Source organism: Marmota marmota, unplaced genomic scaffold (assembly GCF_001458135.2).
Source record: "Marmota marmota marmota unplaced genomic scaffold, marMar, whole genome shotgun sequence".
Taxonomy (NCBI): Eukaryota; Metazoa; Chordata; class Mammalia; order Rodentia; family Sciuridae; genus Marmota; species Marmota marmota.
Window position 1 is genome coordinate 1,157,973 of NW_026000001.1, and position 12,630 is coordinate 1,170,602.

General features: G+C 55.6%; 2 protein-coding genes across 28 annotated transcripts in view; one reads left to right on the forward strand and one right to left on the reverse strand.

Annotated features, from left to right (window-relative positions):
• On the forward strand, nt 1-3,099 carry Rce1 (Ras converting CAAX endopeptidase 1). 5 transcript variants are annotated; one of them, XM_015503185.2, is made up of 8 exons: nt 1-132; nt 278-380; nt 475-558; nt 831-909; nt 1,434-1,601; nt 1,729-1,800; nt 2,056-2,118; nt 2,433-3,099. In XM_015503185.2, exons 3-8 carry the CDS (start codon nt 499-501, stop codon nt 2,666-2,668), a joined length of 678 nt encoding a protein of 225 aa, XP_015358671.1. In that variant the 5' UTR covers nt 1-132; nt 278-380; nt 475-498; the 3' UTR covers nt 2,669-3,099. The 5 variants fall into 5 exon arrangements, with proteins under 5 accessions (XP_015358671.1, XP_015358672.1, XP_048663671.1 ...); XM_015503186.2 differs by having other exon boundaries at nt 479-558; XM_048807714.1 differs by lacking the exon at nt 2,056-2,118 and having other exon boundaries at nt 7-132.
• A 1,949-nt stretch (nt 3,100-5,048) lies between these two features.
• Pc (pyruvate carboxylase) overlaps nt 5,049-12,630 on the reverse strand; it is a 104,891-nt gene continuing 97,309 nt past the window's right edge. For all 23 annotated transcript variants that reach the window (XM_015503192.2, XM_048807702.1, XM_015503197.2 and 20 more), the window contains 11 exons: nt 9,907-10,051; nt 9,507-9,596; nt 9,201-9,422; nt 8,306-8,462; nt 7,488-7,728; nt 7,139-7,388; nt 6,735-6,979; nt 6,454-6,633; nt 6,124-6,372; nt 5,738-5,878; nt 5,049-5,661 (listed from right to left, as the gene is read on the reverse strand). In XM_015503192.2, coding sequence (XP_015358678.1) covers nt 5,413-5,661; nt 5,738-5,878; nt 6,124-6,372; nt 6,454-6,633; nt 6,735-6,979; nt 7,139-7,388; nt 7,488-7,728; nt 8,306-8,462; nt 9,201-9,422; nt 9,507-9,596; nt 9,907-10,051 — 2,169 coding nt within the window. In that variant the 3' untranslated portion in view covers nt 5,049-5,412. The remainder of the gene's footprint in view (nt 5,662-5,737; nt 5,879-6,123; nt 6,373-6,453; nt 6,634-6,734; nt 6,980-7,138; nt 7,389-7,487; nt 7,729-8,305; nt 8,463-9,200; nt 9,423-9,506; nt 9,597-9,906; nt 10,052-12,630) is intronic.

Genomic DNA, 12,630 nt, shown 5'->3' on the forward strand with positions numbered 1-12,630 from the left:
CGGCAGCGGAGTCAGCGGCGCTGGGCAGCCCGGGTCCCGGGCTGTGCTGCTGGGTGTCGGTGTTCTCCTGCCTCAGCCTTGGCCTGCTCTTCACGTGGGCAGCCTGTACGTCTGGAAGAGCGAGCTGCCCAGGTGCGGGGGCTGCGCGCGGCCGCCGGAACCCGCGCCCCCGAGAGGCGGGGCTGCGGGCGGAGTTTTGGCGAGCCGGGGGCGGGCCGCGCTCACAGGTGGTGGCTGCGGTGGGGGGGGGTCCCTGAACTTACTGTCACCCTCGTAGGGACCACCCTGCCGTCATCAAGCGGCGTTTCACCAGTGTCCTGGTGGTTTCCAGTCTCTCACCCCTCTGCGTGCTGCTTTGGAGGGAACTAACGGGCATCCAGGTGCGAAGGAGGCGGGACAAAGTGCAAAGGGGGAATGAACTCAGGGGTCTTTGTGGGAGAGAGCAAGACTGATGCCCCCTTTCCTGTGGCTCAGCCAGGCACATCCCTGCTCACCCTGATGGGCTTCAGGCTGGAGGGCATTTTCCCAGCAGCACTGCTGCCCCTGCTGCTGACCATGGTGAGTTCTACAGCTTTATCTCTTTTCTGTTCTTTGTCACTAGCACGGTGTGTCCTTTGTAGCCGTTTTGTTATCTTGGTTGTGTCTGTCTTTTTGGCTGATGGGAGACAATTTGTGATATGGCCCTAAGGTCCTGGGTATGCACTGATGGGAAATTAGAGAATTCAGGAAGCCCGAAGTCTCCTGAGGCTGGTCAAGGGCAAAGGTCTGGGTAAGGTCAGTAAATATGGTGGAAGTATTTCCTTTAATCTCTGCTGTTTTTCTGCTCCCAGATCCTTTTCCTGGGTCCACTGATGCAACTCTCTCTGGATTGCCCTTGTGATCTGGCAGATGGGCTGAAGGTGGTCCTTGGTGAGTCTTTAAGACAGAAAAGAAAAAAAAAAAAATAGGCATAGGCAGTCCAAGCCAGGAGTCTGTGGGCTCTTGGTTATATCTGAATAGGAGACATGAGATGTGTTTCCTCATCAGTAAAATTGTATCGTATTGCTGGGGGTCTTCTAAGAGTTGGTTCCTAGAGGCCAAGGAGGCCCTTCTGGATCCCAGCAGTATTTGCTGCGGGTTGGAGAGTATTATCTGCCTCTTTTCCATCCTTGACTTCCTGAAAGCAGAACTGGTTTTGGTTAAATTTTGATGTCTCTAGAGTTTACTACCAGGCTCTCCTGCCTCAGCTACTAATGCCTTCCCTTTTAATCATCTCAAGATATTGTTTTGCATTGGGTCTGGTAAAGTTTGATTGCCTCCTTCTTCACTCCTGTTCTCAGAAATATTGATGCCTGATCTGCACTTGGCTGGAATACAGTTCTGGGGGAAGGGCCTCTGGGATCTCACTGTTCAATAGCTAGTCGTTCATTGTGTGTTCTGAATCTGCTTCCCAGCCCCTCGCTCCTGGGCCCGCTGCCTCACAGACATGCGTTGGCTGCGGAACCAAGTGATTGCGCCCCTGACAGAGGAGTTGGTATTCCGGGCCTGTATGCTGCCCATGTTAGCACCATGCATGGGCCTGGGCCCTGCTGTGTTCACCTGCCCACTCTTCTTTGGAGTTGGTGAGTCTGTTTAACCTGATCCTGCTAAGATGTTCCCAGTGTGAGACCTGAGAATGGGGCTGGGAGTGAGGGGTGGGCCTGGAGGGAAGGTCAGAGGGATAAAATTTGGTTCTTGCCTTCCTCGCAGCCCATTTTCACCACATTATTGAGCAGCTGCGTTTCCGCCAGAGCAGTGTGGGGAGCATCTTCTTGTCTGCAGGTGAGTCCTAGAGAGCTTGCCTGGGGGTAGTCCTGGGTTGGGGTGCCCCAATAGCCACTCTAAAGAAAGGATTGGAAACAGAGGGCTATATAGTATTGGAGAGACCACTGAGAGTTGGGGTGCAGAGGACAGATGTAGGTGGTAGGACACGTGGCCTCTGCCTTGGGGGAAGGGGGTGATCTCTGGTTGATGGGTGGGCAGTGCTGGGGCAGGGTGGGTGTGCAGGTGTGGTCACTCGAAGCCTCCCGTCTCCAGCGTTCCAGTTCTCCTATACAGCTGTCTTCGGTGCCTACACTGCTTTCCTCTTCATCCGCACAGGTTGGTCCTTAGTATCTCATGGGTCTCCAGGGGCTTGGGGGCCCACAGGAGTGGGTGGGAGAATGGGAATACTGTGTTGTTCTAGGAGCAACAAAATTTCTTCTACCACAGTCGTTGAGACAAGCTGAGCCAGGGCCCTCAGCTTGGTGAGGTCTGAGAGGTGGAAGGAAGCAGAGGCCATGGTATGTGGGTGGATGGGTTTTTCCCCCCACCCCCAATGAGCTCCTATTTCAAGGGATGAGGGTCACTAGCCCTGGAAGGGCCAGAAAAGATGATAGGGCTGCTTTATAAGTTGTACTGTCTCCTCTCCTCAGGACACCTGATTGGGCCTGTTCTCTGCCACTCCTTCTGCAATTACATGGGCTTCCCAGCTGTGTGTGCTGCCCTGGAACATCCGCAGAGGCGGCCCCTTCTGGCAGGCTATGCCCTGGGTGTGGGACTCTTTCTGCTTCTACTCCAACCCCTCACCAACCCCAAGCTCTACGGCAGCCTTCCCCTTTGTGTGCTTTTGGAGCGGGCAGGGGACTCAGAGGCTCTCCTGTGCTCCTGACCTTCACTCCTGTGTACACTCCAGTGAACTCTCATGGGCTCCGTGGCCCCTCCCCATCAAGGGGTACTGCAGGGAGGGGCTGGCCAGGGTCCCCGAGATCTCAGGAATTTTTATAGGGGATTGAAGCCAGAGCTAGTTGAATCCCAGGGACCAAGAGAAAGGAGCAGATATCCAAAGGATGCAGCCCCTCTTGAAAGGGGGCGAGGAGCAACTGGGAGTGAGGGGACCAAGGGACAGGTCCTAGGAGCTGTGCACTCCCTTCCTCACTTTGGACTATTGCTTCTCCTAGCTCCTCTGCCCCCTTCTGCCTCTGAAAAGCTGCTCAGGGGTTTTTATTTGTAAAACCCCTCCCCCAAACTTCCAGGGTTTTCTCATTGTCTTTTTGCATCAGAACTTTGTATTGGGGTATTAAAGAGATTTAACTTGGGTAACATGGCCTTGAACCTTTGGGAATTCATCTATTTGGGGTCTTGGGGAAACACTTCAGGCCACTTATGGGAGTGTGTCCACCCTTCCCCCCACTATCTTGAACACTACCCTTTGGGCACTTCACCCTAATAGGCATTTCCTGGGAATAGAGGACAGGATAGGGACCTTTGGCTGCTGAGGCCATGGCTTCTGCCTTCCTGAACGACATCCCAAGTCCTAGATAAATGGGTTTGAGACTGCAGGTATGGGCCCTGTTCATCCCAGGCCTGTACCTTGACTGTTGGGGTCAAGGAGTGGGACCCATGGTCCTAACCCTAGTGATAAAGAACCTTTAGCCTTTGTTCGGGTGTAGGCTCAACCAAGGCCTTCAAGAAATCAGTCCAGAATGGAAGAGGAACCCTCTCCAAATTTCTCAGAAGTGAAGGCTTCTGATTCTCTCTACCTGACCACTGCCACGGTGCCTCACCTAGCCACTGAAGAAACTCAGAACAAAGGCTACAGACCCAAGAACAGCAGGGACTCTACCAAGCCATCTGGTAACTAGAGGTTCTTTCTTAGAACCTGCTAGTGTTCTGTCTGTCCCTCACCTCACTTTTAGAATGGTTCTTATTGCCCTACCTGGAATCTTTTCCCTTTTTATTCTTAAAAGAATATCCTTTTAGGTCCCATTCTGTACTCAAGGAATTTGTCCCAAAGTCCCCTTTCTTGAAGTTGGTGGTTAAAGGAAATGGATGTATAGTCACTTCCCTTTGACACTCTCAGGTTGGCTGTGACAAGATCATATTCACCTAGATCCAAAGGGCAGTCTCAGAGCCAGGTGGTGCAAGCTTGTAATCCCAGTGACTCAGGAGGCTGAGACAGTTGCTAAGTCCCTAAGCAACTTAGCAAGACCCTTTCTCAAAAAATAGAAAGTGGACAGGAGATGTAGCTCAGTGGTAAAGTGCTCTGCGTTCAATCCCCAGGACCAGAAAAATGAAATAAAGGGCAACATCACCGTCACACACCTTCTTCCTTAAGGAGCTTTCCTCTTCCCCAGCCTGTGTGCCAGCTGTTGGAGACAGAGGAGTGAGCAGGGGCCTGTTTTAGAGGGTACATTTGGGAACCTGGGTCCACTGCCTTGCTCAATTCAGAGGTCTATGACCAGAACCGCAAGAACACCCAGAAGACAGGCCTGCAGGGTGCTGTTTCCTGCCTGGTTCCCTCTGGGAGCTAGCAGATCTGGACTCTCTCCCCTTCCTCAAAGTCCAGCATTTCCTCCCATCAGCCCTCTCCTCTCCTGCTCAGGAACTGCTTACCTCTGCCTGCAATCCTCACCCATGGTGGAGGAACTGGAGGGCATTGATACAGCCAGGGTTACTGTCCCCATGGCAGGTGAGGGACTGAGGCTCAGGATTCTCTATGGCCAGTTTGGATGGGCAGGGGAGGACCTGTGAGACTTGATCCAGGGACGCTGCTGACCTCCCACCAACAGCCTCGCACTGAACACATCACAAACATCTCTGTGGTGGTCCCGTTCCCTAGGGTCTCCCCAGAAGGTGCCCGGAAGGTGCTGACTGTACTTAGCTCTGCACTGACTGGAGGTAGGAGGTTGGCCACAGTGTGTCTGGGAAGCAGGTCTGCCAGAGTCTGGATCTGGTCTCTTTTTGTCTCTTTGTAATTATGGAGCCCTGGAAAAGCTATCTAATGTGTGACTAGATTTGTGTCAAGGTGGGCAGTTAATAGTTACCCAGTGCTTAGAACAAACCCTAAACAAGTTTAGTAACAGCTGATCCTTTGGGGGATATGTGTATAATAGACACTCAGTAGTGGCAGAAAATGGCCACAGTTGTCATCCTTGCTACCCTCCAAGGAGGATAAAAACAACTGGTCTGCCTCTGGTGCCCATGGGGAGTTTTAGAGAGAGCCCTACCCACACTGCCTCTGGGCAGGGGCTGCTGCACAGAACCCAGTGTGGAGGGCAGGGAAAAGCCAGTTTTATTGAGGAAATTTCCCAAGACATGGGGCTTAAGTCTCCCCTGCCAGGAATTAGGACCCCCTAAGCTTTTACCCCCAGGTCATAAGACCACCTTCCCCACCTGTAGTCCCCCACAAGGAGAAGACCTTATTTGGCAAGAGATGAATATGTGAGCAACTATCCACCAGTGGAGAACAGGGAATGGGCTGTAGGTGATGGCTCTGCTGTCCCACTGGAGACAGGACCTCCAGGGCCAGGCCTGCCTGCCCTCAGGCACTGGCTGGCCTGGGCCTGCTCTGGCAACACAGCTTATTTCGAAGGTATGGGGTGAGGATGGCCAGGCTGCCAGTCTTGGGCAAGATCAGTCAATCTCCAGGATGAGGTCATCGCCTTCCAGTGTCATGTCCTTAGTCACATGGACCTTGCAGACAGTACCCTCTATGGGCGAAGTAACCACAGTCTCCATCTTCATGGCACTGAGCACACACAGGGGTTGACCCTTGACTACCTTGGCTCCTGCTGCCACCTTGATGTCTATCACCTTCCCAGGCATGGGCGCTCCGATCTGGCCCTTCACATCCTTCAGAGCCTTGGGGTGGAAGTGCATCTCCTACAGACAGGGCAAAAGGGCATGAGATACTGGGCCCAGCCCACCCACCATCTGGCTGGTCCTGGGGGAGCCGCACCTTCATGGCCTGTGTGTCCTTGACCAGGATGGACCGCAGCTGCCCGTTGAGCTCAAAGAAGACCTGCCTCTGGCCAGCCCGGTTCAGGTCACTCACAGCCAAGGCTTTGATGTGCAGTGTCTTGCCTCGCTCCAGCTCCACCTGCAGGGAGGGTGTGGGGGCCCAGAGCTGGGGCAGAGGGCAATAAGGAGAGCAGGCCCCTGACCCCACCACAGGGAAGTCTTTTGCCCTGGGTTTTGGCTGCTCACATGTAAAGGCCTAGCTCCTGTTCTCTTAAGGGTCCTTTCTGCTCCCAAAGCTCCTGAGACTGGGAGAGAACCCAACCAAATCTGAAGCTCTAGGGCAGGGGTGCTGGGACAGTGTGAATAAGCACCAGAGCCACTGACCTCAAACTCTTCTGCAATTCTGGGGCCCTGCAGGAAGAGGCGGGTATTGAGGCTGTCCAGGGGGCCAAAGGTAGCAGTGAAATCCTTGAATTGGGCAAAGACATCAGGATACATGGCCGCTGAGAGCACATCCTCTGGGGTAATCTCCTCTCCATGCCGCTCTACCAACTCCTTCTCCAGTGCCTGCAGGTTCAGGGGAGGGAGGGAAGCCCCAGGCCGCCCCTCTACCCTTGGCAGGTCCTTCAGCACCTGGGGAGTAAAAGCAGAGGGTCAGACCTGATTTCCTGCAGGTCCAGCTCCCACCCTCACAGCATGCTGGGCCTTCCCTACCTTAGAGCGAAAGGGCTCAGGGAACCCCCCATGGGGGACACCAATGTAGCCCTGCAGGAACTCCACCACAGAGCGGGGGAAGGACAGCTCTTCTGCCTGCGCTTCAGCCTCTGCTCGGCTCAATCCATTCTGCACCATGAACTGGGCCAGGTCCCCCACAATCTTGGAAGAGGGCGTCACCTGAGAAGGGTCTCTAAGTTAGGACAGCAGGCATCTTATTAGAGGCCCAGGGAGGAGTATACAGGATTGTGTGTCAGGTGAGAGCACTGGGCCTGGCTTACCTTGATAAGGTCACCCAGCATCTGGTTGGCCTCCACATAGGCCTTCTTGACCTCCTTAAACTTGGATCCGAGTCCCATGCTGTGGGCCTGGAAGTGCAGGTTGGTGTACTGGCCCCCCGGGATCTCATTTTCATACACGTCTGAGTTGCCAGACTTCATGGTAGCCGTGCAGTCAAAAGCTGAGTACAGTCCCCGAGCTCCCTCCCAGTACTCGCTGTAGTCGAACACGCGCTCCAAAGGCACCTCTGCAGGGAGGCCAAAATCAGGAAGGCTTGGCAAGGTACTAGGCCCCCAGGGTTCCTCCCAGGACCATGGGGTACTTAGGTTCTAGGTGTGCCAGACTATACTGGGCTGGTAGTGGCTGTAATTGTGAGGGGCATGGCCATGGGCTGCCCTCTTCCTACCTGTGTCCAGGGGAGTCCCTCTGGTACAGGCAACCAAGGCACCCATGCTGGGCTGTGAGGTCATCCCAGACATGGAGTCAGCTGCCACATCCACCACATCAGCCCCAGCCTGGGCACAGGCCAGCATAGCTGCCACACCTGCCCCTGACGTGTCATGGGTGTGGATGTGCAGTGGGAGGTCAGGGAAGCGGTCCCGGAGAGAGCTGACCAGCATGGTACAGGCTGCTGGCTTCAGCAGCCCTGCCATGTCCTGGAGAAAGTAGGGAGGAGAGACATGGTAAGGAGAGGCCTGATGTGGGAGACATTATGGGTGGTACAGAGAGCAAGAGATGGGCAAGTGGCCTGGCACCTTGATGCACAGGATGTGGGTGCCAGCTCGCACCAGCTCTTCAGCCAAGCCCATGTAGTACTGCAGTGAGTATTTAGTACGGCTGGGGTCAGCCACATCGCCTGTGTAGGAAATGGCAGCCTCCACCACACCCCCAGCACTGCCTGCCGCCTCCATGCCGAGCAGCATGTTGGGCAAGTAGTTGAGGGAGTCAAAGATCCGGAAGACGTCCATGCCGTTCTCTTTGGCCACCTCACAGAACCTGAGTGGGTGAGAAACAAGGAGTGAGCCCCACCTACTCCCTGCATTTCCTTCTCTAGTTCCTGGCCTGGCTACTCTACAGCCCCTAGGGATTGAAGTCTGGCCTGACAGAGGAATAGGAGCCCAACTGTGTGGACAGGGCCTTTTCCAGGGCAGCCTGGGCAGGCAGAATCACCACTGATGCATCCGTACCGGCAGAGCTGCATCCTGTGGCAGTCAAGTGCCATGTGGTCATTGGCGTGCCCGGGGCTGGAGGATCAGAGGGGATTCTCTGCTTTGCAAGGAGTAGGGCCGTGGGAGAGCGCCCAGGACAAGGAGTCCCGAGGCCTGAGTTTGAACCCCAGCTCTGTACTGAGTGGCCCTCACAAGGTAACCACTGGCTCATGAGTGATCTAGAAGCCCTTTGGGTTCTGCCATAACAATTCTGCACTTCATGACACTTCCAAACAGCAGTCCCGCAGGGTATGGCCACACACACTTGGTATTTAGCCCGCTGTGGGGAGCATAGGCCATTGCCCTGTGGCCTGGCACCCCAAAAGCCCCACCAGCAGTGTCTGCCCACCCTGTCCCAGGCTCACTTGAAGACTACGTTGTCGGGATAATTGGTGTAGCCCACAGCATTGGCCCCCCGCAGCAGCATCTGGAATGGGATGTTGGGGATGAGCTCCCGGAGCTCCTGCACCCGGCGCCAGGGGCACTCATATAGGAAGCGCATGGCGACATCAAATGTGGCCCCTGCAAAAGGATGGAGAGAGGTCTAGGTCAGCTCCACACGCTGCAGCTCTGTGGCCTGAACCTCCAGCCCCTGCTCCCTCGTGCTCCCAGCCGGTGCTCAGGGTGCTCAGGCCCACGTGTCCCTTCCCTCGGTGCCTGACTCCTTATCTCTCAGGTCCTCCTCCCCTGCTCCTCTGTGCCGTGCCTGTGCCTGCAGCATGCTCAGCCCAGCTCCTGGATCTGCTCTGAAGCTGGTTTTGTACCTTCTTCAGTCTTTGGTTTTCTTTCTCTCCCTCTCTCCCCCTCCCCCTCCGCTCTCTCTGTAACGGGTACTGAACCGCAGGGTGCTTCAGGGCTGGGGTTGAGGCTCAGTGTAGAGCACTTGCCTAGCAAGTGAGGCACTGGGTCCAGGCAACGGAGACCTATTGAGGACCACATGGATGGAAAAGAGGATCCCTAAGATCAGCACGGCATATAAATAAATGAATAAAATAAAGGTCTATCAACAACCCAAAATATATATAAGAATGTTTTTTAAAATAATTTGAAACAGGCCTGGCTAAGTTGCCCAGGCTGGCCTAGAACTTGCAACCCTCCTGCCTCAGCCTCCTGAAAGCTGGGATCACAGGCGTGTACTACTGCAGCTGGCTTCTTTGGTCTTCCTCAGTATCCCCAGAGGCTTGCACCTTTAGGGCCGGCCACTCAAGGGGCCTGATTTTTGCCAGCACTGCCCAACACCCAAGTCCTCCTTTAGCCTACCTCCCCAGTTCTCCATGCTGAAGAGCTTGTTGAAGCTGTGGGCAACATAGGGTGCGATCTTTTTTAGATCATGAGTGCGCACACGAGTGGCCAGCAATGACTGGTGGGCATCCCTGAATGTCGTGTCCATCAGCAGCAGCCCCTGGTGGTTCCGCACAGCTCGAGCAAAGCCCTCTGGCCCTTCCCGCAGAAGGATGTCTCTGAAACCAGCTGGGGGTGGGCCTAGGGCATACAAAGACAGTAATGCCCATCCTGCAGATGACAATCTCTCATATTCCCCATGAGTTGGCAGAATGGATCTCTTACCTATGGGCACCGCAGGGACAACAGGGTCCGTGGGACTGGGGCTGGCTTTGACAGGGATTGGGGTGGTGGGGCCATTCACCATGACGTGTCCTGGGGGAGAGAGCAGGCAGTACGTCAGGGAAGGCTGGGAAGAGGTTGATTCGGGCCATGTGAGTAGGTGGGCTCAGGGATAGGGGCATTCCTCCAGGACACCCGGTTCTCCAGCTGCCCCTGTCCTCTCCAAAGCCACGGACTCCTGGGTCCAGGCAGTGGAGACCTATTGAGGACCACATGGATGGAAAAGAGGATCCCTAAGACGAGGAGCAAGGAAGATGCAGGATCAGAACAAGGGCAGGGCTGAGGGGCAGAGGGCCAGAGGCAGGCATGGGGAGCGGGGAGGGGAGAGGGCAGTGGGGCGGACCGAGGTAGTGCAGCAGCTTCTGGGCCCGGTTCTGCACAGGCCGCAGCTGGAATAACTCAGGATTCTCATCGATGAACTGCGTGTCCACGGTGCCTGCCAGGAACTGCTGGTTGTTGAGCACATTCTGCAGGAAGGGGATGTTGGTCTGTAGGACAGAGGTGGGTAGGAGGGTGTCACCATGCAGCATGGACAGGGCAGAAAGAAAAGAGGAGGCTGCAGGTGCCATCCTGGAGCAGCACAGCTTCAGCGCCCGCCCCCCCCCCACCCCACATATTCTGGAAGACTGCCTAAGCTGCCAGTGGCTGAACCCACTCCCTCCATCCTATTCACCCAGAGCATGTGCTGAATGCCACCCCCTCCTGCTGCTTCTGGGGTCTGGCAACCTGCATTTCCTCCCTTCCCATGACCGAGAACTGGCTCAGCCTTTTCTACAGCAGCACGGAAGGAGCACCACCCTCTCACCCCCACCAGCCACTCTTCTTGAAAGAGGTCCCTACCTCTGACACACCCACGCTCTTGACACTCTTTAGCCTTCCTGGCTAAATCTAGTGGGCAGCCTCCCACCCTCCTCCTGCTAACGACTCCCACCTTGATGCTCTCTCCCTGGCCTGCAGGGATGTCCTGTTCTTCTGGTCTCCTCTTCCTGCTCAGGCCTACCCACTCTGTGTGGCCTTGTCCTGGGCCTCAGGTTCTAGTCAGTCTTTGTCTCCAGGGCCTACACCCAAAGGTGGAACTGTCTCCTGGCATCTACTTATACATCCCTCATGGGACTCAGAAGTCCAAACCCAGGTTCCCTCCTGCTGGGTGCCTTGCCAGCTACCTGCTATGCTCTGTCAACTGCTACCTGCTCGATCAACCCCCTCTTGCATGTCACTGATCAAGCTTGATGACTGTCCTGTGGCCATCTCTGGACTCCATGACCTCATGTCCAGCTCAGGCCACACCTTCCAATGGGTCTCCTCATCATGGCCACCTTTGCCACACAACCGAGCCTCCTGCTCTCACACTCCGCATCTTCGAACCTGCCTAGAAAGCTTTTCCTGGATGTCTATACTGGAAAAGCCACTTTGTCCTTCCCTCCCACCTCTCAGCAGAGCACAGTGATCTCCTTTTAGTAAGTTCTGGGATCAGCTGTTGGGAAGCACATCCTTTGGCCTTACCATTTTTTGCTGGTCTGCATCCCTCACTCCCTTGTCTCCTCTTCGGAGACAAGGAGGCTATCTGAGCTGCTTAGATCTCTGTGCCAGGTGCTTCTCTAAATAGCTGGGGCAGGGTGAGTCACATGGGGACCCCAGGAGACCCCATGACTGTGAGGCGGGTCTCCGAGAGCATGTCCTGTAGCCACATGGCTACATGAAGGAGGCATCTCCATGTCTTACCCTTTCAGGATTTCTATTGCAATCCTCAACAGGAGCTTGAGGCCCAGCTTGAACCCTTCTGAGAGAGAACCTGTTACCCAAGGGCTCCTAGCACCTAGAGGCCTGGACAGGAAAGGCTCCCTCCTCTACCAGCATCACTGGGCAACACTGATCATCGCAGGGTGGGGCCAGCCATCAGTGCCTCATCCCTGTCTGGTCTGATGGGTCCACCTGTCTGCCCCCAGCGTAGTAGCCCCTTCCCGAAACAGGGACAGTTCAAGTGCTCCAAGGGCACTTGTGAGAGGAAACATCCTGTTAAACCATTTAAAGAACTTAGAGCCCAAATAAGGGTAAGGACGCTCAGAGGCCTCCCCTGTCCTCCAGCCCCTGCATTTCCCTTGAAGTGAATCGCTCCACTTTGTATTTATTGGACGGTGGTCATTCCCTCTGTACTGGAAGCTCCATGGGGACAGGAACCAGGCACATCTGGCTCCCAGCACAGGGTGGCAAATGGCAGATGCTCGTAAACACGCATGCTCAGGGTAAATGGAAACACTTTTGATGGGGAGAAGAAAAACAAAGGACTAACGGATGCCACCACACATCAGAGGCGACATGGCTAGAATCCAAACCTTCATTTACAAATGCAACAGCTGAGGCCCAGGCAGTGGCCACAGTGCACCCCGGCTTCTGATAGTTAAGCTCCTCAAGCTGCAGGTTTTCCTTCCTCTCACCCCTACCAAGCGCTTAAGTATCTTCAATTAATACCCTCAGTCTACGAGAGGAAACTGTTTCAGTGGTTAAGTAATTGCCCAAGGCCACACAGCTGTGCCGGGCAGGGCTGGAATTCCAGTCTCTGGTTTCCCAGAGTTCCCGCTACCAGCCTCCCCTCCCCACCATGGAGGGCGGGGATCCGGTCTGTAGGAAGAGAAGGGGGCACCTCGGCAGTCTGAGGACGCCTTGAAGTCTGTGGGAGGGGATGACTCCCCATGCTCCCCAATTGGTCATGCTCCCCAATTGGTCACACCGGTCGTGCGGCGGGCACAAACTAGGACCAGGGTGCTTGACCTGGTTCCAAGACCTCAGCCAGTCCATCCAAACCCCAGCTTCCTGCGGGCACCTAGCACCTGAGCTCGTCCCAGGACCGCCCTCCCAGGGACACAGCCCGGCGAGAGCAGAGGAGGAGGGCGGGGCTGCGGCGCGGAAAGGACCATTGACGCACAGCTTCAAACAGCGTGCCACCGCCGGCCTGCTGGGAAACGGCGCCGCGCAGACCAATCCGGCCGGAGGCGGAGGCCGGTTGGCTCCGAAAGCCGGGCAAAGCGGGACGGGCGGGCGGGGCAACGAGAGGGCGGGGCAGGCAGCG